At 52.9% G+C, this 21,827-nt stretch overlaps 1 protein-coding gene across 2 annotated transcripts in view; it reads left to right on the top strand.

Annotated features, from left to right (window-relative positions):
• Positions 1 to 16,878, top strand: part of Grhl3 (grainyhead like transcription factor 3) — a 19,178-nt gene extending 2,300 nt beyond the window's left edge. The window contains exons 2-15 of one of the 2 annotated variants that reach the window (XM_051171833.1): positions 97 to 158; positions 1,697 to 2,042; positions 2,313 to 2,386; positions 3,185 to 3,338; positions 3,520 to 3,631; positions 4,676 to 4,770; positions 6,384 to 6,542; positions 7,215 to 7,293; positions 7,414 to 7,547; positions 9,064 to 9,098; positions 10,163 to 10,251; positions 11,015 to 11,100; positions 12,471 to 12,535; positions 16,729 to 16,878. In XM_051171833.1, the coding sequence (XP_051027790.1) occupies positions 97 to 158; positions 1,697 to 2,042; positions 2,313 to 2,386; positions 3,185 to 3,338; positions 3,520 to 3,631; positions 4,676 to 4,770; positions 6,384 to 6,542; positions 7,215 to 7,293; positions 7,414 to 7,547; positions 9,064 to 9,098; positions 10,163 to 10,251; positions 11,015 to 11,100; positions 12,471 to 12,535; positions 16,729 to 16,843 (1,605 nt within the window). In that variant the 3' untranslated portion in view covers positions 16,844 to 16,878. Of the gene's footprint in view, positions 1 to 96; positions 159 to 1,696; positions 2,043 to 2,312; positions 2,387 to 3,184; positions 3,339 to 3,519; positions 3,632 to 4,675; positions 4,771 to 6,383; positions 6,543 to 7,214; positions 7,294 to 7,410; positions 7,548 to 9,063; positions 9,099 to 10,162; positions 10,252 to 11,014; positions 11,101 to 12,470; positions 12,536 to 16,728 lie in introns of both variants that reach the window. The other variant, XM_051171832.1, reaches the window with a different exon arrangement.
• The last annotated feature ends 4,949 nt before the right edge of the window (positions 16,879 to 21,827 follow it).

Genomic DNA, 21,827 nt, shown 5'->3' with positions numbered 1-21,827 from the left:
GCCAGGGCCTGGCCCCAGCCCATGGAGACTGGGGGGTCCTGATAGCCAGGCCCCGGCCAAGAGCCACCCATCATCCCTTCCTTCTTCTCCTCCCAGGGTCCCAAAGAGAAGCGGATACTGTCCTCCAGCACTGGTGGCCGGAATGACCAAGGAAAGAAGTAAGGCTACTCAAGGCCACCTCCGCCTCTTTAGACCCTCACCTGCTCTGCTCTCTCGGGGACCCTTGTATGTTGGCTGAACTGCCTGTTGAGCATAAGGGGTGTGGTGCTGGAACTCACAGTACCTCTTGGGACTCCTGAACTTTAACTCCTGTTAAGATCAGAAGAAAGCAGTATGTACAATCCAGCCTGGATTCTACCTGTCTTTATCCCTGAGTTCAATAGGGAGGTTTCAGTCAGTCGGCAGAGTGCTTGTCTACCAAGTGTGAGGTCTTAGGTTCGATCTCCAGCACCACATAAAACCAGACATGCCTTTGTGCCTGTCATCTCAGCATCTGAGAGAGGGAAACAGGAGAATCAGGAGTTCAAGGTCATCCTCAGCTACATAGTGAATTTGAGGCTAGCCTGGGCTACAAGAGACCCCCATCTCCCAAAAAAAAAAAAGCCACTGATATCAGCAGAAGAGTTCTGTTAAGTTCAAACAAAGCTGTCCTGGAACATTTATAAACACACACACACACACACACACACACACACACACACACCCCAGATCCCAAATGCCCACACCATGTAGGCTGGCATTTACTGCAAACATACTTCAAAGCCTCAGCAGCAGGAAAGCCTTATAGGTGGCAGCTTTTCTGTCCAGGCTCCACACCCTCCTCCCAGGGGTCACCTGACTCCTGGCATTCTACCCCAGGCTTCTGGCCTCTTCCCGGCATCCACAGTGCCACAGTGTCCTTGCAGAAAGAATAATAGGCTGAGCATGGCCTGGTGAGGACTGGGGGTTGTGAGGGCAGAATCCTACCCCCTTCCTGCACTTCCTCTCTTGTGGGCAATGGGGACCTCACAGTGGCTTCCAGAAAGCCTAGATGTCTAGGGTGCCATTGCAGCGCTCCATGGGCCCAGTATGAGCAAGAGGCTGGCCTGGGTACTTGCCTGCACTGCTCGAGTCTGGATCTGAGTGTATGGGCCTCTCTGAAATGAATTCTACAGTCAGTAGCTTCCAATCACAAGGGCCTGTCTCTTGCAAATCAGTCAGACTCCATAGATGTGTATAAAGTAAAGAGTAAGAACTTCCACGCGGCCTTATACCTGGCCCCCTGAACTGTCTAGAGCATATTCTTCTTGGCCTTTTTCCCAGCACATATCCACAGTCTTACAGGTACATAGCCCTACACATACACACATACACACACACACACACACACACACACACACTGGGCGACTCAGTACAGCTGTTTTGAGGTAGGGGCATTTGGGGACGAGAACATTTGCCTCAGAAACAGACAGTTAAACTTTCAGTGTTTTCAGCTAGCTAGTCTGTAGAGCAGGTTGTCCCCTCCACCCAGAGCCTGAGTGAACATCATTGCTCACCACTATCCCCTCATGGCTGTGGCCAACTGGCCTGCTGCAGAGTCCTGCTTGAAGACTCGCTTCTCCCATGCTGGGAGGGCTTCGTGCTTACTCAGAATCACCATCAGTCCAGTCTAGGGTATCACTTTTACTGTCCCCCCCTTTATGTCCTCCCCTACCAGGTATTACCACAGCATGGACTATGAGCCGGATCTTGCCCCCCTTGAGAGCCCCACACACCTCATGAAATTTTTGACAGAGAACGTGTCTGGAAGCCCAGACTACACAGACCAGCTCAAGAAGAACAGCCTGCTAGGCTTGGAGGGGGCTCTACCCACCCCCGGCAAGACCACAACCCTCCTGCCGGGTCCCAGCAAGCTGGAAGCCGGCTCCATGGACAGCTACCTCTTGCCCACCAGTGACATGTATGACAACGGCTCCCTCAACTCATTATTCGAGAGCATTCATGGGGTTCCACCCACACAGCGCTGGCAGCCAGACAGCACATTCAAAGATGACCCACAGGAGGTGAGGGCCTGGCCATGAACCCCTCACAAGCACACACCCCCCCACGCACCGAATATATGTATGCATGCACAGAAGGCGAGAAGACAGTGAGAAGGTCAGAGCTTTGAGACTGATGGGAGAAAATTCTAGAACTAACAAAGGGCTGCCATGTGCTGCTGTTCAAGTCGTGTGCTGCACAATCTGTGTGGCCACATGTGCAGCCCCCGGGCTGAGCCAGCCCTCTGCAGCCTGAATGTGGTCTTTTAATCTCTCGCGGTTGTTTCTCTATAGTCGCTGCTCTTCCCTGACATCCTGAAGACCTCCCCGGAGCCCCCGTGTGCGGAGGACTATCCTGGCCTCAAGAGGTAACCTGGTTTCCTAGGACTCTGGGCCATTTGGGCAGGAGGCTGAAAACAGAGCTCCATAGGATCTCTAGAGCCTTCACAGCCTGGTCCTGGGCAGTGATGGCGGGCGGGGCGGCGGAAGAGGGGGGTGTGCTACGAGCTCAGCACCTTGTTAGAAACGCACACTCCTGTAATCTCAGTCCTTGAGAGGCAGAAACAGGAGGATTGCTGTGGTTTTGAGATCAACATGGGCTTCATAGTGAGTGTGAGGCCAGCCTGGACTATATATTGAGTTCCAGGCCAGTCTAGGCTACATAATAAGACTATTTATTTATTTATTTATTTATTTATTTTCTTCTTCTTCTTCTTCTTCTTCTTCTTCTTCTTCTTCTTCTTCTTCTTTTTCTTCTTCTTTTGGTTTTTTGAGACAGGGTTTCTCTGTGTAGCCTTGGCTGTCCTGGGCTCCCTTTGTAGAACTGGCTAGCCTCCAACTTAACAAAGATCTGTCTGCCTCTGCCTCCTGAGTGCTGGGATTAAAGGAGTGCACCACTACACACTCTTAACCATCCCAGTATCTCCAAAGAAACTGATGCTCAGTTCTCCTTAGTCCCCCCATGGCTTTGTCCCCACTCCAGTTCCCCCTGGTTTTCTTTGGACCTCCCTTACTGAGCTAGAATGTGATTCAACAAAAGCCATTCAATAGACTGTCCCAAGATAGGAAACTAACTTAGGGCATACAGCACAGACCCAGGCCCCTGCCTCATGCTCTCAGGACACCTCTGCCAGGAGCCTGCCTCACCATCCTCTCGCTCCCCACAGCGACTTCGAATATACCCTGGGCTCCCCAAAAGCCATTCACATCAAAGCGGGCGAGTCTCCCATGGCCTACCTCAACAAGGGACAGTTCTACCCGGTCACTCTGCGCACCCCAGCGGGAGGGAAGGGCCTGGCTCTGTCCTCCAGCAAAGTCAAGGTGAGAGGGGGCAGCTTGGGGAGGGGGCGCTGGGGAGCATCTGCTGGGGAGCACTTGCCAGTTGAGTAAGGGGTGGGGTGGGGGGTAAAGCAGACCGCTGGGCCATGCTCCGGGAGGGAGCCTGGTGCCTGGGCCTCCGGACCAGAGTGACCAGAGTGACATGACCTCCTTGCACTTGCAGAGCGTGGTGATGGTTGTGTTCGATAATGACAAGGTCCCCGTGGAGCAGCTGCGCTTCTGGAGGCACTGGCATTCCCGGCAGCCCACTGCCAAGCAGCGAGTCATCGACGTGGGTGAGAGGGAAGCCCAGGCCTCTCCTCCTGCACCCCGTGTCCCTCTCCAATGCCAGATCAAACCCAGTAGGGGCTCAGTGCAGGAGATGGACTCTGCTGATGGGAGCAGCGGCCACTCTTTTCTGTTTTGCTCTGGAATAGTCAGGGCCTGGGGCCCTGGCAGCGTCAGTGAATATAGGCCCTGTGATGTTGGCCACTGTGGGGGAACAGTATGGAGCTGAGCTAAGAGGTCAGCTGACAGAGTGCTTGCCCAGCATGCAGAAAGCCCTGGGCTGTGTCCCCAGCAGTGCATAAAACTGGCATGGTGGTACAGACTTGTAATTCCTGCACTTGGGAGGCGGGGCCAGGAAGATACATTTAAGGTCATCTTGACTATGTAGAGTTCAAAGCCAGCTTGGGGCAACACAAGACCCTGTCTTAAAAGTGGGGGGTGGGGAGGGACGGTCCTGGGCCAACTTGTCCCTGGACCACTCTAATCAGCTAAAGATCCAGCTCCAGTTCTGTCCATCCTTTTCTTTCTGCCTTTATGACTTATGTCCCCTCACCTTCCTGTGCCTCAGTTTACCTATCTGTCAAATGACAGGTGGTCAGCTGCCTGGCCGTGTGCAGGTGGGGCCTGGTCAAAGACTTGGCTAAGGGGCTGGATGGTGGTGCAGTTAGGAGAATGGGCTGAAGACCACAAAGTATGCACCTTGCCCTGCCTTTCGCTAGCTGTGTAACCTTGGGCAAGAAACCCAACCTCTCTGAGCTCCACTTTCCTCCTGTGTAAACTGCATAGGGAACTGGGAAGACTCACGTATCAGTGTTGCATTAGTGACAGCTGCCAGGGTCCCCACTATTACCCCCTTGCTATGTTGTCCTTCCTGCATCACCTAAGAGACCTTCTATGTCACACTCCCTGTGGGGGGAGGGGTAACCTCTGAACCCCCAGTTTTGGGGGTAGGGATGCGTGTGCCTGCCTGGAGTGAGGTACAGTGTATAACACCCCTCCCCACAGTGCCCCAGTCTCTTTCCCACTGACCCTCTGGTCTCCTACACTTTCAGCCGACTGTAAAGAAAACTTCAACACAGTCCAGCACATCGAGGAGGTAGCCTACAACGCCCTGTCCTTTGTGTGGAATGTCAACGAAGAGGCCAAGGTCAGTGCCGGCTTGGCTTAGGCGCCTGGGAAAGGGTTGAGGGGCCCCAGCGTGGTGGCACCCAGGGAGGTGCTGGCACTCATAAGCATCAGAGGCGCAGGCTCTAGGCCTGTCACGTCACTTTGTTAAAACTATATCCCCAATTGACCGGTCGTAATGGGGGATCCGGGTCAGTTTATCAGCTGAGCCATCCGTAGTCATCAGATAACTGAATAGCTCACAGGAAGGGACTCAAAGCTCCCAAGGGACTCAAAGCTCCCAAAGGGCTTACAGCTCCCGGTAGCTTGCTGACACAGGCTCAGAAGTGGTAGGGGAGGACTTGATCCCAGGCATTGGCTTCTTAGAGGCTGCAGGCTGTAGCGAGCTCCTATTTCCATGTCTAAGAGGTTAGAACAAGGCACAACCATGGAGTCGGTCGAGTGAGAAGCCTGGGAGAGGGAGCCTCATTGGCTTCCTTCATGGCAGCTTGAACTCTAAGCATTCTCCCCCACCCAGGTGCCCGAGCCCATCACCAGCTGGGCACTTATGGCTTTTCTGTTCAGAGAGCTGTGTCGTGAAAAGGGCATTGTCCTTGCCCTCGGGGGCTGGGTGACCCTCTCTCCAGTCTGTCCTTCCACACCCTGAAGAGGCTTACCACTCCTCCCACTGAGCCTGGGACCACTCATCCCAAAGGCATCTGTGGCCCCCTGCCTCCCCTGGAGGGACACAGAGATGATACAGAGGCAAGAGCAAGCCCAGCTGGTGTGGTTATTATTCAAACAGAGCTAGGGGCTAGAGGAGGGGCCTGCCTGTCATGGGAGGTGGGAGAGTGTCTTGGGAAGGGAGGGGTGGGTTTCGGTGGGGATTTTTCTCACGGCCTTCATACCCCCAGGCCTGGGTCTCCTTACTGGGAGCTGTTTTTAATGTCTCAGAGACCAAGCCCAGACTGGGGCAGTAGGGTCTAGCCCTGAGACAGGCCTCAGACTGGCATTGAGATAACGCAGGCTGTTGGTAGACTTTGCACCAAATCCTCAGCAGAGTCTCCAGTTCCCTTGATTGACAAGAATCAATGTGAACTCTCCCAGCCTCGTAGGATACGGTTGCAGATGGGGTCTGAGGAAGCACATAGCGTCTGTCCAAGCCACAAACTGGCAAACTTCCCACTGCAGATCAGGGGATCCAGGACCAGACACATGGACCTCGACTCCTTAGGGGATGGGCAACAGCAACTGTATCTCTGCTTAGCCTCCATAGCTATAGGATAAAGATAACCTGAGTGGACACTGGTCACAAATGGCACTGGACCACCTGAGTCGAAAGTGCTAGGCCCCATGCTGGCTGTAATTGGTCATTAGCGTGAAGGGGGCTCTGTCACCTTCTGTGTCAGCAGGAAAACCAAGTCCCTAACTGGCTGAGAAATAAACCTTTGGATCTAAAGTCCTGAAATGACCCTTAGTGCCCTCCCAGGGTGGGATGCCCTCAGTGAGCCAGAAGTGGGGTACCAGCACCCGTTCCTATTTGTGAAAGGGAGAGGGGTGGTGACGCTGGCCTGCGGAGCCCAGGATGGCTGAAGGGCACCTCAGTGAACACAGATCCGAGTAGGCCATTTACCCGACTCCCCGCTCTGCCCCCAGGTATTCATCGGTGTCAACTGCCTGAGCACAGACTTCTCCTCACAGAAGGGGGTGAAGGGTGTCCCCCTGAACTTGCAAATTGATACCTATGACTGTGGAGCAGGCACTGAGCGCCTGGTACACCGTGCCGTCTGCCAGATCAAGATCTTCTGTGACAAGGTGGGGTAGGGAGAGGACATGCCACCTGCTTCTCTGAAAAGCCTTGTCCCTCTTTGTCATTTCCTCTCCATGCACTGGGCCTTTATTTATTTTTTATTTTTTTATTTTTGGTTTTTGTTGTTGTTGTTGTTTTTCGAGACAGGGTCTCTCTGTGTAGCCTTGGCTGTCCTGGACTCACTTTGTAGACCGGGCTGGCCTCGGACTCACAGTCATCTGCTTGCCTCTGCCTACCAAGTGCTGGGATTAAAGGCGTGCGCCACCACCAACCAGCTACTGGACCCTTATTTAATACCTGTCTCCATATCTGTATTTCTGCCCCTTTTGCAGGTGTCCTTAAGTCTGGCTCTGTGACTCCTTTTTCTCCTCATTCCTGCTTATCTCTCTCTCTTACTTCCTCCCTCCCTCCCTCCCTCCTCTCTCTCTCTCTCTCTCTCTCTCTCTCTCTCTCTCTCTCTCTCTCTCTCTCTCTCTCTCTCCCCCCCCCACCCCTCAGATTTCTTCTTCATCTCTCTCAAGATCTGAGCTGACTTCAGGGAGGCCAGACCCTATGCTGGTACCTCCCATTTCCCCGCTTTCCTTGGCTTGGCCAGTGGTTAAGCCGCACTGCCGCAGTTGTAGACTTGGCTAGCCCCTCCTCTGGCCCCTGGTGAGCACTTGGCTTTCTCTTTTCAGGGAGCAGAGAGGAAGATGCGTGATGACGAGCGGAAGCAGTTTCGAAGGAAGGTCAAGTGCCCAGACTCCAGCAACAATGGTCAGTGGACAGTGGACAGGGTGCCAGCTGGGGCGGGCCAAAGGGAAGAAGGGCAGAGAAGGTGGTCAGGGGGTGCTGTGGGAGGGACCTCAAGGCTCAGTGGCTTCTTTTCCCCAGCAGGCATCAAGGGCTGCCTGCTGTCAGGTTTCAGGGGCAATGAGACCACATACCTGCGGCCTGAAGCTGACCTGGAGACCCAGCCTGTGCTGTTCATCCCCAACCTGCACTTCTCCAGCCTACAACGCCCTGGAGGGGTGAGAGTATGGCAGGAGGGAGAGGGGTGTGGAGGGGGCCCCTGGATCCAGGAAGGGCCTGTCTAACCACACTACTGGGGGCTTTACTTGCCACCACCATGACAGGCCCATTAGAATGTTTTCTGGCCCTGCTGTTTAAAAGCTTAAAAAAAAAAAAAAACTGCTTCTGTTGAGCCACACGGGGTTCAGGAGTGACCAATGACAGTGTGGATACATAGCCTCGGGACCTGTTATGAGGAAAAAAAGAAATGGATTCTCTATCCATCAAACTTTCTGATCTGGAAGATGTCACCTGGAGCCACATCTGGGCTGAGTGGCTGGACCCAGGCACAGACATTATGAGAACTAAGCAACTCTACGCATCTTGACCCTTTAGGGCACTCCCATGAGTCAACACTGCTGAGTCCAAGCAAGGGTCAGGATGGAGGCAAACTCCTAGAACCACATAGCCAGAATTTGGACTGACTGTGAAGCCTTGATCAAAATCCAGGTGCCCCTGGCCACTGGCTGCTCTGCCTGCCCAGCCAGGGGGCCATCACTGAGCATGTGCAGCCAGGAGGCACTAGGCCTGAATTAGCTCTTTTATCTCCCTCTTGCGTGCCCATCCTTTGAAGGAAACCAATCTGTCCCCTTTGCCAGACGAGGTCAAGAGCCGCCCTCAGTCCTGCTTGCTTCCATGTCCCTCACCTGGCCACTTCCTTCCCTTGAAGGCCCAGCTCCCATGGCTCCTCAGGAGCCTTTGAAGATTGGGTCACGGTGCCTGATAAGTGCTTGGTGTCTGAATTAGGAGGCAAATGACAGAGCGCTGGATACAGCCACCAGCACAAAGTAGCTCGGACACACCCATAAGTGTAGCCTCTTCTGGAAGCAGCCTGGTGGCCACTGCCTCAGCCCTTCTCACATAGTTCCATGTGTAGCCTGAGGCCCCAGGAAGGAGGAGGCCCACTTAGGACTAGTGGCAGCAGCTGGGCAGGCAGCTGCTCTGTGGGAGACCAGTGTCTGTACATGGGTGGGGAAGGTTGGCCCTGGGGAAAGGACCAGAGTGTTGCGTGGCCCTGAGCCATCTTTTACCCTCTCTGGGCTTAAGTAATCACCACACAGGACCTCCCAGGTCAAGCCCACTCAACAAAGCCATAGCAGTAGCATCAGGCATGCCGTGTGCTTGCAGACATTGCTTCAGCTCCATCATTCCATTATCACTTGTCCTCAGCTTCAGGACCAGTAGCTGCAGCTCCCTGCCCCTGGGCTTGCTAGAAGCAGGCTGGCTCAGCAGGTCGTTGTTCTATTGTGGCTCTGAGACCCCAGCTCAGTGGCCTGAGCGGGGACAGTTCCTCGTGACTTAAGACCCCAATTCATTTTCTCGGTGTAGGGCAGGGAAGACTCTAACGTGGTGCCCATCCCCCTTCTGTCCGAGGCTGCTGTGTTTTTTGCTTTTTGTTTGTTTGTTTGTTTGTTTGTTTGTTTGTTTTCTTTTCTTCCTATGCCTCACCAGAAATGTCTATTCTGTCTGTTGCAGGTCGCGCCCTCGGCGGGACACAGCAGCTCTGACAGGTACAGGCAAAGCAGCCAGGGGTCCTGTCCTTATCCAATCCCTGTACCCTTCACACTGAGTCCTGTCTCTCCCCTGCTGCTGCTAGGAGCCAGGCCTGGGCTCTCCCTTCCCACTGAAACCGCCTGGGTTTTTATGGGCTTGCCTTACATGGAGAGTTGGCAAATCTCTGGCAAGATACCTGCTTGTAAAAAATAAAGACCAAAAAAAAAAAAAAAAGCCTCTGAAATGGGGATCCACACTCGGGGAGAACAAAGCAAAGCCATACTGGACACCCCTCTCCCCCCAACACATCACCTCCAGAGGCAACAGTCACCCCTCTGCCCTTCCCTCTGCCAGCAGCTGTGTGCCAGAGAGTGGGGCTGAAGGGCAGGGCAGCATGAGCAAGCATGTGGCCGTAACTGGCTTGGCTTTGCACATGAGCCATCTGCTGAAATCTGTTTCTACCCTATAAACAGCCTATATGTTTTATATGAGGCTTTTGCTCCAAATTCTCTCTCTCTCTCTCTCTCTCTCTCTCTCTCTCTCTCTCTCTCTCTCTCTCTCTCTCTCTCTCTTTCTCTCTCTCTCTCTCACCACCGTATCCCAGCCCTGGCAGGTCAGACAGGCAAGGCCGTGGCTATCCTCTAATGAGGAGATCAGGGCTCAGAGAGGTGATACGGCGAATTCACATTTATCCAGCCGTTGAGCAGTACGGGCGGGACCCAAACCAAAGCCGACCGGTCTCACTCCAGACTCCACAGTCCTCACTCCTCCCATGGCTCTACCCCCTCCTGGCTTGCTTCTTCTGGAAGAAACAATGTGGGTGGTGCTAACAGTTTACTTTGATTAAGGCCATGCATGTCCCATGTCACTTCCTGTAGCATCCCAGCTCTCTCCATGCATCCTCTAAGGTTAAGGGACCCAGCTTAGCATGCTGCCAGCATGTGGCAGGGCTGGTGTCTGGCCCAGCTCCACCTGCACCCAGCCTTTACCCCTTTCCTAACACTTTTTTATCCCTTCCTGGGGCTTCTCTGCCCCTGGAGGGGCCACTATCCTCACCAGCCCCTCTCTGCTGCCCTCGCAGGCTGCCCCTGAAGCGTACCTGCTCACCCTTCGCTGAGGAGTTTGAGCCTCTTCCCTCCAAACAGGCCAAGGAAGACGACCTTCAGAGAGGTAGGCTGAGTCCTTGGGGTCCCCACCTGAGAGCCTTTCCAGAATACCCACTCACCCACCCACCCACACCATGAGGCCTTCCTTGATGTTCCCCACCCAAGGCCTGAGTTACTCCTTGGAGTATGTTTAGGCTATGATTTGGGGGTGGCTGAGAACACCCCAGGGCTTAGACAGATGGCCACAGACATGGAGGACATCTGTGGCTTTGACCCTGTTTGGACATTGCTATCCCAGGGCAGCTAGCACCAGGGGCAAGCCTGTTGGGCTGGGGGAAGCCCACAGCTTTCTAAGTAGATAAGAGTCAGGTGGGCTTCCATGTCTGGTTGTCTGCCTTTGACATCCTTAAGTCTGTGACTTGAGGGGGGAGGGCACAGAAGCCCCCAGAGGCTTCGAGAACCTCAAGGAAGAGGTTCCCTAGTAGCCAAAATCAAAGGGCCCCAGCAAGTCAGGGACCGAGCTTAGCAACGCACTTGCGCTTGCTGGACACTGTCCCTGATTTCCAGAAGTAGCTCCGAAGTAGGGGTCAAGGACCCCAACTTACATACAAAGTAAGGCTCAACAGTGTTGAAATGAGCTTTTCAAGATCACTAACTGCCAGGTCGTAAGGCCAGAGGCAAGAAGAGTCAAACCCCTCAAAGTCAGGGTAGTCTCGAAAGTGCTGGATGCAAGCTCACCTTTGCATTAAGGTCACACCCGTTAAGACCTCTCTGCATGCCCTGAGATCCTCCCACACTCAGTGGCCTCCCTTGCCCTTGGTTTCCAGTTCTGTTGTACGTGAGGAGAGAGACAGAGGAGGTGTTTGATGCTCTCATGTTGAAGACCCCAGACCTGAAGGGGCTGAGGAACGCGGTAAGGTGGACTCTTTTCCCACAGGAGGGCTCTGAGGGGGTCTACTTTTCCTCACCCTGCAGGGGGCCAGGGCCCTGCTAGGGGGTGCCCCTCACGATCTTATCACGCTGTCAGAACTGTGCTCCACCTTGAGAGTCACACACACCATAAATCCTCCTTAATCAGATGGTGGCTGTCTGACAGCCCAGGCTTTTGTTGGCTTTGCAAACCTGTTTCTGTTTTAATGGGAATGAAAACCCCCACTCACAGAAAAGCCAGGCCCAGCGAGGCTCATTTTTCCTTCCGGGGGGGGGGGGGGGCTCATTCCTCCTGCTTACAGGACTTTGGGGTGGCTGAGGGCGGGACTCTATTTGGGCAAAGAGGCCTTACCCAACCCCCAGCCACCCAAGAACAGGCAGAACAACCCAGCCTGGCGAGGGCATGTATGTCATCTCTGGCCACCAGGGTCACCAGGGCCTTGGACTTGAAGGTGAAATCTCTTAAGACAGCCCAGCACCCGTAGTTGGGGGGCCCTTAGCAGCTTTGATGGGCCACTTAATGGAGACCCATACGCCCAGCATTGTTTTTTTCTGTCTGCCATCCATGACTGCCTGCTTCCTTCCTCCCTTTCTCTACTGGGCACTGTTTAGAATCGCCTCACTTGAGAGGCCAGGGACTTGCCAAGGGTGGCACAGGTGCCAGTCCACCCAGTTGTCGGCATACTTGGCATCAGCCCCAGGAAGTTGGGCTCCCAAAAAGTCATTAATGTCACTTGACTACAGATAGAATCTTGGAGCTAAGAAGCAAAGTATAGGATGAGCTTCATCTGCATCCATCTTGACTTCCTGTTTCCAGGGGAGTAGAGTTTGCCACTTACCCAGATAGGTCCCCCCGCACCCCCCACCTCTGTCCCAATTTGTTCCCCAGATTTTCCATAGACAGACTTGAGATCTTCTCCTTGGCAACTTCCAGCTACACTGCCATTGAAATAAAATCTAGGGACATTTTCTAGTTTGGCAAGAATACCAAGGACACTGAACCCAATCCTCTTTCTGAAATGCCAAGAGGACCAGCCGCCACTGGTGTCCCAAACCTGGCCTTAACTGCAGCTTCAGAACCACCAGTGCCACTTAGGCACCAGCATTCGACTGAGCTCTGACAGCTGGCTGGACCTAATCCTTTCAGAGTGGTCGTACGTATATCCATCCTACTGGCACACGCCTTTCTCAAAGGTGAAACTAAGACAAGGGAAACGGGATCATTGTAATTCTCATGTTCTCACAATGTCAATATCTATTACCTTTATAGCCACCTAGTAAAAGGCAGGGGCATAAAGTATGTACAAATCCAGTTATGGCCACAGGCTGAGAAACCCTTCCATTTCCTTCCAGATCTCCGAGAAGTATGGACTCCCCGAGGAGAACATTTGCAAAGTCTACAAGAAATGCAAGCGAGGGTGAGTGCCGCTTCAGCCCTCCAGTCTGTAGGCTCCTCAGAACTACCAAGGCTGCTCTTGGCCTTGGTGGAGTTGCCAACTGCATGCTCAGTGGGGGGTGGGGGGTGGGAGTGGGGGGGTGGGGGTGGGGGAATGGGGGGCGGTGGGAGGGTGGGGAGGGTGAGCCCCTCAGTCAGGCCAAGGCCTTGGTCACCTCTCCACCCTGCAGGGAGGGGAGGTACCAGGGGCTTCTCACAAGTGGCCCTCCTAGCATAGAAAGGGAGCGAGGGGTCCACTCACCAGAAGACCCAAGCTCAAGACCCCAAACCACTAGGGAACAAAGTCCTTTCCCTACTTTTATATTTTTGGTTGTGAGCCTAGCCTTTAATGGCTGAGCCATCTCTCCGGCCCTCTGTTCTCACTCTTCCTGCTGTTCATTGGAGCAGCCACCATTCACTTGGCTCGCATGTGTCAGACATCAGACTAAGCTTATCTCATCAAACCCTCCTGGGCACACTGGCAGGCAGATAATATAACCCATATTTTACATGCAGGGAAACTGAGACTCCCCCGCCCCACCTTCCCACCTTCCCACCCACCCCTGAGATGATAAGCAAGGGTAAAGCAGGAGGAATGAACAAAGGCTCAGAGAGGCCAGAAGGCCCAGGAAAGCTACACCCAGGCACAGTGTGGCCAGACAGGGGCAGCTGCCAGTTTCAGGGTTGAGTTGAAGAGCCCAGTTTAAAAAGCGCCAAGGTTAGGGGTTGGAGATTTAGCTCAGTGGTAGAGCACTTGCCTAGCAAGCGCAAGGCCCTGGGTTCAGTTCTCAGCTCTGGTGGAAAAAAAAAAAAAAAGCGCTCTTCCACCTCCGCTCTGGAGCAAGCAGGAAAAAAGCAGACCATACCCTCCAGCACCTGCCAGGCCTCCAGCTGTTGCACCTAGAACACAGCTGGACCCCACTAGACAGTGTAACCCAGCCGCACCTGCACAGGACCCCGTGCGTGCGTGGTCTGTGTACTCTCCCATTGAGAAGGTCTTGCACAATGAAGCCCACCCCTCCCCCAGGCCTGGCTTCTTTGCTCCAACCCCGCTCACCGCTCACCATACCCTACTCTATGGCTCCCAGCTAGCCTCCCGGACAGAAGGCTGGAGTGTGGAAAAGGACTTATGTGCTTTGGATTGCATGAGACTCTAGAGGGTTTGGTCTGTGTGTGGGGTCTTCCCCCTCCCACCACCCCACCACCCCCCATCCTCCACCTCCCACCAAGTTTCGGTTTCATACAGAGGTTCACACACACTGTCTGGCGCAGAAATCTCCTTCTTGTCTGCTTTGCCCAGACAAGCCCGGCCCCACTTCTCTAGCGCCACGCCCACGTGCCCTGCTTTCTTGCCCCTCCTGTGCGGGGGCTCCCCTGCAAATCCTACCCCAGGCCAGGCTGGGGGGCCAGCGATAGCCTTTGTGTATGATTGGAGGCTGATGAGCTGTACAGAGCACACCCCTGGCTCCTGGCCCTTTGGCCAGAGGCCTACCCGCCAAGGCAGGAAGCTGTAGAAACTGTACCGGCAATGACTTCCGGCATGGAAGCTCTTCCCTCGGGCCAGATGCTGTCCTCAGTGGTGGGTGCCAAGCATCACCTCACCAGCCTTTGAGCTTGGTGGGATCTTCTCTGTTCCTTCGGACAAAGAGGCCGAGGTTCAAAGCAGTGGTCCGGAGTTAGGGACTGGCCAAAAAGAGTGTCAGTGGCCTAAAGTGCACCCCTCCACACAGTTTGATCTCAGCCCCCCCCCCCCGCCTTGTTTCTCTGACCACTTGGAAATATGCAAATAAAATATGCGGCCAGGCCAGCTGCTTTCTCTGCACTATAGACCAAAGCATCGTCCATGGCCCCTGTGACCCCTGTGGCTATGAAAATCTCAGCCCAAAGATGCTCCATGAGATCTGAAAGAGCATATTTCCAAATTTGAATAAATACCAGAAAAAGGTGGACATTTTAACCCAAACACTAGTTTACTCTCACAAACTCTCCTCAAAGTCCTCAGGACCAAGGTAGATAAAATCAATTTTACAAGCCTCCTGGAGTGCTTGGAAGATTAGCCAATACACTGTTTTTGCTGGCAGCGGGCCAGGGGTTTAACTCCATGCAGGCAGAAGAGGCTGGAAGCTAGGAAGTGACAAAATAGCTCTTGACAAGCCCCTGCTCCTGGCTCGGGACCTAGTTGTCACTGCCACAATTCACACCGATGCCCTAGAGGCCCTGGTGCGTGGCCCCGTACCCGGAAGCTGACTGATGCCACCACGTTGGGAAACAGACAACCCAACCCTGAAGTTGCCAGAGCAAGCCTCCCCAACCCCTACCCCCGCACACCCCCCACCCCTGCATCCAGCCCTGCTCCCTGGCTTGTCTCCAGCCCCCAAGACAAAGATCACCTGGGAATGCAGGGTCCTGCTGGCCAGCCCCCCGCCTCTGGGAGCCCCAAGCTCCAGCCTTTTCCCCAAAAGAAGCCGCTGCCAGCTGGGGCTGGCAGAGATGGCAGGGTGTGGGCCGTGGGCTTCTTCAGTTTCACTGCTGTCTCCACCGCTCCTCCCTGAGTCCTCAGCAAAGCAGCCGTCTACAGAGCTCATGCCCAAACACAGATTTTGGCTTCCTTCCGTCTTCCACTTCCTAACTTGTATTTGTAGGATTTTGTGGCTCTTGTCCCTTATCCAGAAAAATGATGTCATAGAAAGACAAAGGTCTAGATTAAAACCTGAGCTCTGCCATTTACTAACTGGTCACAAAAGAATAACGTTTTATCTTTGAGCCCCAGCAGCTCCATTCTATGAACTGGAGTGGCATCGTTGTAAGAACCCAGCCTCCCTTTCTGAATGAAATTCTGAAGGACAGAATTCTGGTCCAGTTCATCTCCATTGTTTTTGGGAGCAATGCCCTACAATGAAAGAGTCCAGCAAAGACTGAGGCATGAGAGATGAATGGATATGTGGAAGGCAGATGAATGGATGGATGGAGGAAGGAGATTGGGTGGGATGGATGGATGGGTGGATGGATATGTGGATGTACAGATGGGTAGGTGGATATGTAGTTGGATGGATGATGATGGATGAATGGATGGATGGATGGACAAATGGGTGGATGGCTAGATGGATACATGGTAAGTAGGTATGTGTATGTATGTATGTATGTATGTGTAGGTGGGTAAACAGATAAATGCATGGGTAGATGGATTGATGGATGGGTGAATGTACAGACAGATGGACAGGTGGACAAATAGATGGATGATGGAGGGGAAGATGGACAGACAGATGGGCAGGTGGATAGATAGATGGATGATGAAGGGGAAGATGGACAGACAGATGGACAAATGGATGGATGGATGTACTAATGGATAGATGGATGGATGAGTAGATGGACAAACGGATGGATGTACTGATGAATGGATCGATGGATGATGGATGGGTGGATGGACAGACAGATGGACAGGTGGACAGCTGGATGATGGATGGTTGGATGGGTGGACTGATAGATGGTTGAGTGTATATGCCCAATTCCATTACCTGCTCAGAAGCTTTGCAGGGAATGGACAAAGTAAAGTTCAGGTCACCTCTGGGTGACTTTTCATTGGGGAGGCAGCTCTTACAGTGTACTCTTGGCATAAACTTTGACTTTGGTCCTTTCAGAGTCTGTAGCCATGAAGAGTCTATTTCTTGGGCTTCAAGTCCCTGCCTTGAAAGGGGGTGAGGGAGCTGTTAGACAATCTCCTTGAGATTGAGATTTCAGCTTGACAGGAATCAACTGAGGGGGCGTTGTATGGCCCCTGCACATCTCAGCCAATCACACCTGAGTCGCTCAGGGTAGCCTCTTGTTAAACCCAGACTGTCATACCTCCTGGGCTTGAATTTATAATCCTAGCCTCCAGTTTAGTGAGTGAGAACAGAGCATCCCTCCCAGAGTTGCACATCAGTCCCTCACGAGCATCCACACTCAGCTCATCAGAAAGGGAGCAATCCACCGGCAGGCACCAGCGTGGTGTGTCTAGCAGGCTAGGCTTTGCGCTGAGACTTGGCCACTGGGAATGCCCACCATACAGCCTGGTTTTGAGAGTCAGAGGAAGCCACTGAGGCGCCCGCAGTAGTTACTCCCAACTTTGTAACTCAAGAGGACCAGGACACGGGGCCTTGCCGCACTACAACCAAGTCTCTCTTCTCTCTCTTCTAGAATTCTAGTCAACATGGACAACAACATCATCCAGCACTACAGCAATCATGTAGCCTTCCTCCTGGACATGGGAGAGCTGGACGGCAAGATCCAGATCATCCTGAAGGAGCTGTGAAGGCCCCGCCTCAAGCATCCTGTCCTCAGGGCCAGGCTCACACCATGCAGAATTACTCCTCGCGTGTCAGCACTGTTGGTTGAAATGTCGTGTCTTCGGGGGGAAGAGGTCTCGCCGGCCACAAACTCAGTGATGCCAGGGCCAGGGAGAGACCAAGGAAATCTCAGGATCTCAATGTCCCATCCAGGCTTGAACTTTACTCCAGAACTTCCTACAACTGCCCACCCACCAGAGACCGGGAGTGTGCATCGACACAGACCCAACTGGCGCAAAGGCCCTAGGGGGGTCCCACCACCGTCTCTCTGCAGGGCTACCCCAGTTGCCTTGATCCGCTCTGACCCTCACTCTGTACCCTTCCACCAACTTCAGACCAAAGAGCTCTCACTCTTTGGCCAATTAACTTGAAAACTCCCGACTTTCAGAGCAAATGCCTTTGTGAGGACATTGGAAACTCTTTTCTCACTGACTTCCTCGGTACGAGATGTACGTCACCAGCATGGACCTGACGGGTGCAAATACCTTTGCCGCCTACTGTTGTACACATTTCTTATTTACAGTTTCCATTGTGATATATATATATATATATATGTAAGTATATATTGTGTATATATGCAACATTTTGTATGTTTATGTTACAGTTTTATCATTTCAAAAATATGTATTTCATATTTCTTGGACTATTTTTTTAGCTGTTATTTGATTATGCATTTTGTATATCATAGGATTTAGTAATAAAAGCCTACCTGTGCACACTTCCCCGGCTTCTGTTTCTTCCTCCTGTGAGTCTCCAGCCAGAAGAGAGGCTAGGGTAGAGGAGGCCCTTCCCGCCCCGCCCCCCCCCCCCCACTGTGCTTTGTCCCAAGGGCATCTTGTCCTGAACTTGAAGGCTGTGCACTGTGAGCAGAGGTAATCCTCTCCACAGGCCAGAGAATCCACATGTGGTCTCACAAGGTCGTGAAGAGGCTCCCTCGGTGCTGAGAACAAAGCCTAAAAGGGTTCACAGTGGCAGGGATAAGGCCCTCACAGCTAGGCCAGCGGACAGAGCACGAGGCTGGGACCCATGCCACCGAGACCTGGGCCAACACTGCCCCTATTCTCCAGGCTGTCACTTTCTCTGGGTCTAACTCAAACCAGCCCCCAAAGGCAGCCACACATCACTTCCCAACTGTGCAGCGGGGTCATCACTTGTATACAGCCTTGTGTGAGTGTCTAAGCTTCTGGGGGGGGGGGGGGACTAAAACCGAGCCTTGTAGCCTCTAGGAACAGACCAAAAGGAAGGCCTTCCTCCATCCCTCCTTCCCTTCCTTCCTCCCTTCCTCCCTTCCTTCCTTTCTAGAGCCATATCTACTCCATTTCCCTAGCAATAAAATGCACAGTGTGGTCCTCACTGCTCTCAGCTGTCATCTGAGAGCCTCAGGCTCCCCAGTGAGTCTTGAAGGCGCAGAGTGTCGGGGAGGGACAGCATCCCCACCTTCAGTCCCAGAAGCTCTTCTTCCTATGAATTAGAACTTATGTCTGTCAGAACAGGACTTTAAAAAAATTTTTTTATGCCTATGGGTGTTTGGCTTGCATGCATGTATGTCTGTGCACCACTTGTTTGGTTTTAAAGTATAAGAACCAAGAATCCTTGGGAACTTCCCCAGTTCCAACAGAACCCATGGTCAAAAATCACAAGCCTTACCTACACTCAGCATCGGGATGCAGGCTACACAAGAGACCCACAGTGAGAGGATGCCAGAGGGTTCAGCGATGCAGTTGATACAGTTTAATGCCTTGGGGGGGGGGGGGGCCGCCCTTACAGGTTTTGTTTTGTTAGTTATTAGACAGGGTCTCACTGGGTGGCTCAGGCTAATCTTTTTTTTTTTTTTTTTTTTTTTTTTGGTTTTTCGAGACAAGGTTTCTCTGTGTAGCCTTGGCTGTCCTGGACTCACTTTGTAAACCAGGCTAGCCCCGAACTCACAGCGATCCACCTGCCTCTGCCTCCCGAGTGCTGGGATAAAGGCATGTGCCACCACTGCCCGGCAGCTCAATCTAAACTTAAACTCACAATCCAGACAGAACACTAGGGTTGCAGGCAGGGTGGGGGTGGGGTGAGGTACCATGATGCCCAACCTAAGAGCTACGATAAACAAGATGTCAAGATTTTAAAGACAGGCTCCACACTACTGATGTTTCCGCAAGCTTCAACATGCTTCGTGGCCCTACCCAGGGGATACGGGAGCATCAGGGTTGCATCCACCATCAGACTTCCCTGCTGCTGGCACACCGCACCATGCACCAGAGCAAAGACGTGTGTGAAAGTGACACAACAGGAGGGCAAAGCGAGGCATGGTACCAAGCACACGCCCAGGACTCCGAGTGTGTCGAGTTCCTTCTTAGCTTCCGGCACAGCCTCTGACCAGGACAAGCAGAGGTTAGGGGTTACTAGTAACCTCGCTGCTGTATTGGAATCGCCTGGGAGGCATCTGCCCAGCCCTCTTCTCTAAATCGGCATTCGGGATGAAAGCCCAAGCAATGGTACTTTTTGAAGTTCCGTAGGTAACCATAGTGTGCAATCAAGGCTGAAGGCCATTGTTCCAAAGAGGCATTAATAATGCCTTTGGGTCTCTGTGGCGCATGCGCACACTTGCTGCTTTGGGTCTCTGTGGCGCATGCGCACACTTGCTGCAGAGCACAGGCTAGGTAGTGGCCACTTCTGCACCCTGTGTATCTACAGCCTCTAGCAAGACACCGGAATAGAGATGAGGGTTCTCAAGGACTTGGCTTCTAAGAACAGTGTTCTACAAGCTTGGACAAGGTCAGCCCTGGACTTGGAGGAAGACAGGAGGGCAGGGATGCCATTGCAAGATTGTCATTCACTCCCCAAAAGGAAAAGCTAGGAAGAACGGAGATGAGCCAGGGTCTTTCCGACAGCTTTCACTTTTGGAGGACGATGTTGGCGGGTGGGCAAAAGCACCACCTGTCTGCTGGTAATTGCCACCCAGTGGACTTACAGAGAGAGAGTGAGGGTAAAGAAGGAGGAACGAGTGATGGAGGTGTCCTAGTTACAGTTACTATTGCTGTGACAAACACTACGGCCAGAGCAACACGGGGAGGACCGGGGTGTTTGACTTACACTTCCACACCACTGTGCATCACTGAAGGAGGTCAGGACAGGAACTCAAACCAGACAGGAACCTGGAGGCAGGGCCTGATGCAGAGGCCATGGAGGGGTGTTGCTTACTGGCTTGCTCACCTTACTTTCTTATAGGACCCAGGATCACCAGCCTGGGACCAAGAGTGTCCCCACGCACAATGGAGTGGACTCTTCCCACATCAATCACTAACTAAGAAAATGCCCTACAGGCTTGCCTGCAGCCTGGTTTTTCTGGAGGTATTTTTCTCAACCGAAGTTTCCACTTCTCAAATGACTCTAGCTTGTGTCAAGTTGACATTAACGTAGCCATCACAGGAGAAGTGGTGGTGGGGGAGGAATGAGGAGAGGGAAGGTGGGAAATTAACAAAAAGATGGATGAATCCGTGAAAGCAGCAAGAATAACTGAGTGGATATCAGACTCAGCTGCTCTAAGCAAGGCTCTCAGATATGCAGCATGGACACCATCTGAAACCTGTGTATAAATGCAGGCTCTCTGGCCCCACCCGAGACCCACTGAATCTGTGGTGTCACGTGATATCCAAGGGGTTTGTGTGTGTATTATCGGGAAGCACTTTGATAAAAGAGCAGTGAGTCCCGGGTCTATCTAGCTCCATCCCAGTCCCATGCAGGACTTTATAAGTCAGTACACACTGCTGCGTGGCTGTAATCCCAGCACTCAGGAGGCTAAGGCAAGGTCTATGGAGTTCAAGAATTGTTGGACTACAGAGGGAGACCTTGTATTGAAGAAGAAGGAGGAAGAGGAGGAGAGGAAGGAGGAGGGGGAGGAGGGGGGTAGGAGGAGGGGGAGGAGGAGGGGGAGGAGGAGGGGGAGGAGGAGGGGGAGAAAAGAGAAAAGAAAAGAAGAAGAAGAAGAAGAAGAAGAAGAAGAAGAAGAAGAAGAAGTTGTTTAATCACAATCTCTGGATTTGAGTCTGAGCATGTCTCTGAGGGTTTCGCTGAAAAAAGAAGACTCACCCTGAATGGGGGTGCCATCATCCCATGGACAGGGGAACCAGACTGAATTATAAGGGAGAAAGGAGAAAGCCAGCATTCGCCTTTCTCTGCTTCCTGTGAATAGGGCGTGGCCGGCCATCCCATGCTCACTACTGCTAACACATCCTGAGCTGTCCCAACCACCAAGCTGTCCCCACCCTGATGGACCACACCTTCACACTCTGAGCCAAGATTTACCCGTCCTTCTGTAAGTTACTTCTATCAGATATTCTTGCCAAGGGACAAGAAAAGGAACTGATCCCATACCCCCAAATCAATTAAATCAGAACTCTGCGATTCAAGCTGGGCATGACTCTGGTGTGGGACCCGTGTCTGCTCCCAGGTGAGCTTAATAGCCATCTGGGGTTTGAGACAGAACCATATGCAGCCTGGGACATCTTCAGAGTGTGTGAGGACCGACAGAGCTTACCACCTCAGCATCAAGGGTGAATTCTGGCAGGTAGCGCCAGCCCCACCTTTCTTACCACCTCGGAATGGCCTGTTTCCTGGTCTGTGTGGAAACAACCATTGCTCGGTGGAGCATCGTGATGACTGAAGAGGCCTCTGGTATAAGTTCCCTGTACATCACCAGCCTCTGCCCAACAAGCCCAGGTCTAGGGGACTCCAGCCCCGCCATGTGCTAAGCCTGAGTCAGATGGATGGATGGAATCCCCTGATCCTGGATTCCTTTGGATCTGGTCCTATTGTCAAGGACTGTGGCCAAGCACAGGGACAGCTCCAAGTCCTGAATGCCAGGTCTGACCGGTCTTCTAGAACATGTAACATGTCAGTAGATAACCAAGAGCCTGCCCAAAAGTCTCCTTTAGCCCAAATATAAAGTTTGAATTCAACTAT

This window comes from Acomys russatus, chromosome 29, assembly GCF_903995435.1.
Source record: "Acomys russatus chromosome 29, mAcoRus1.1, whole genome shotgun sequence".
In the NCBI taxonomy this organism is placed as follows: Eukaryota; Metazoa; Chordata; class Mammalia; order Rodentia; family Muridae; genus Acomys; species Acomys russatus.
The sequence above is the reverse complement of the archived record's forward strand: the minus strand, read 5'-3'. Positions and strand labels throughout refer to the sequence as shown.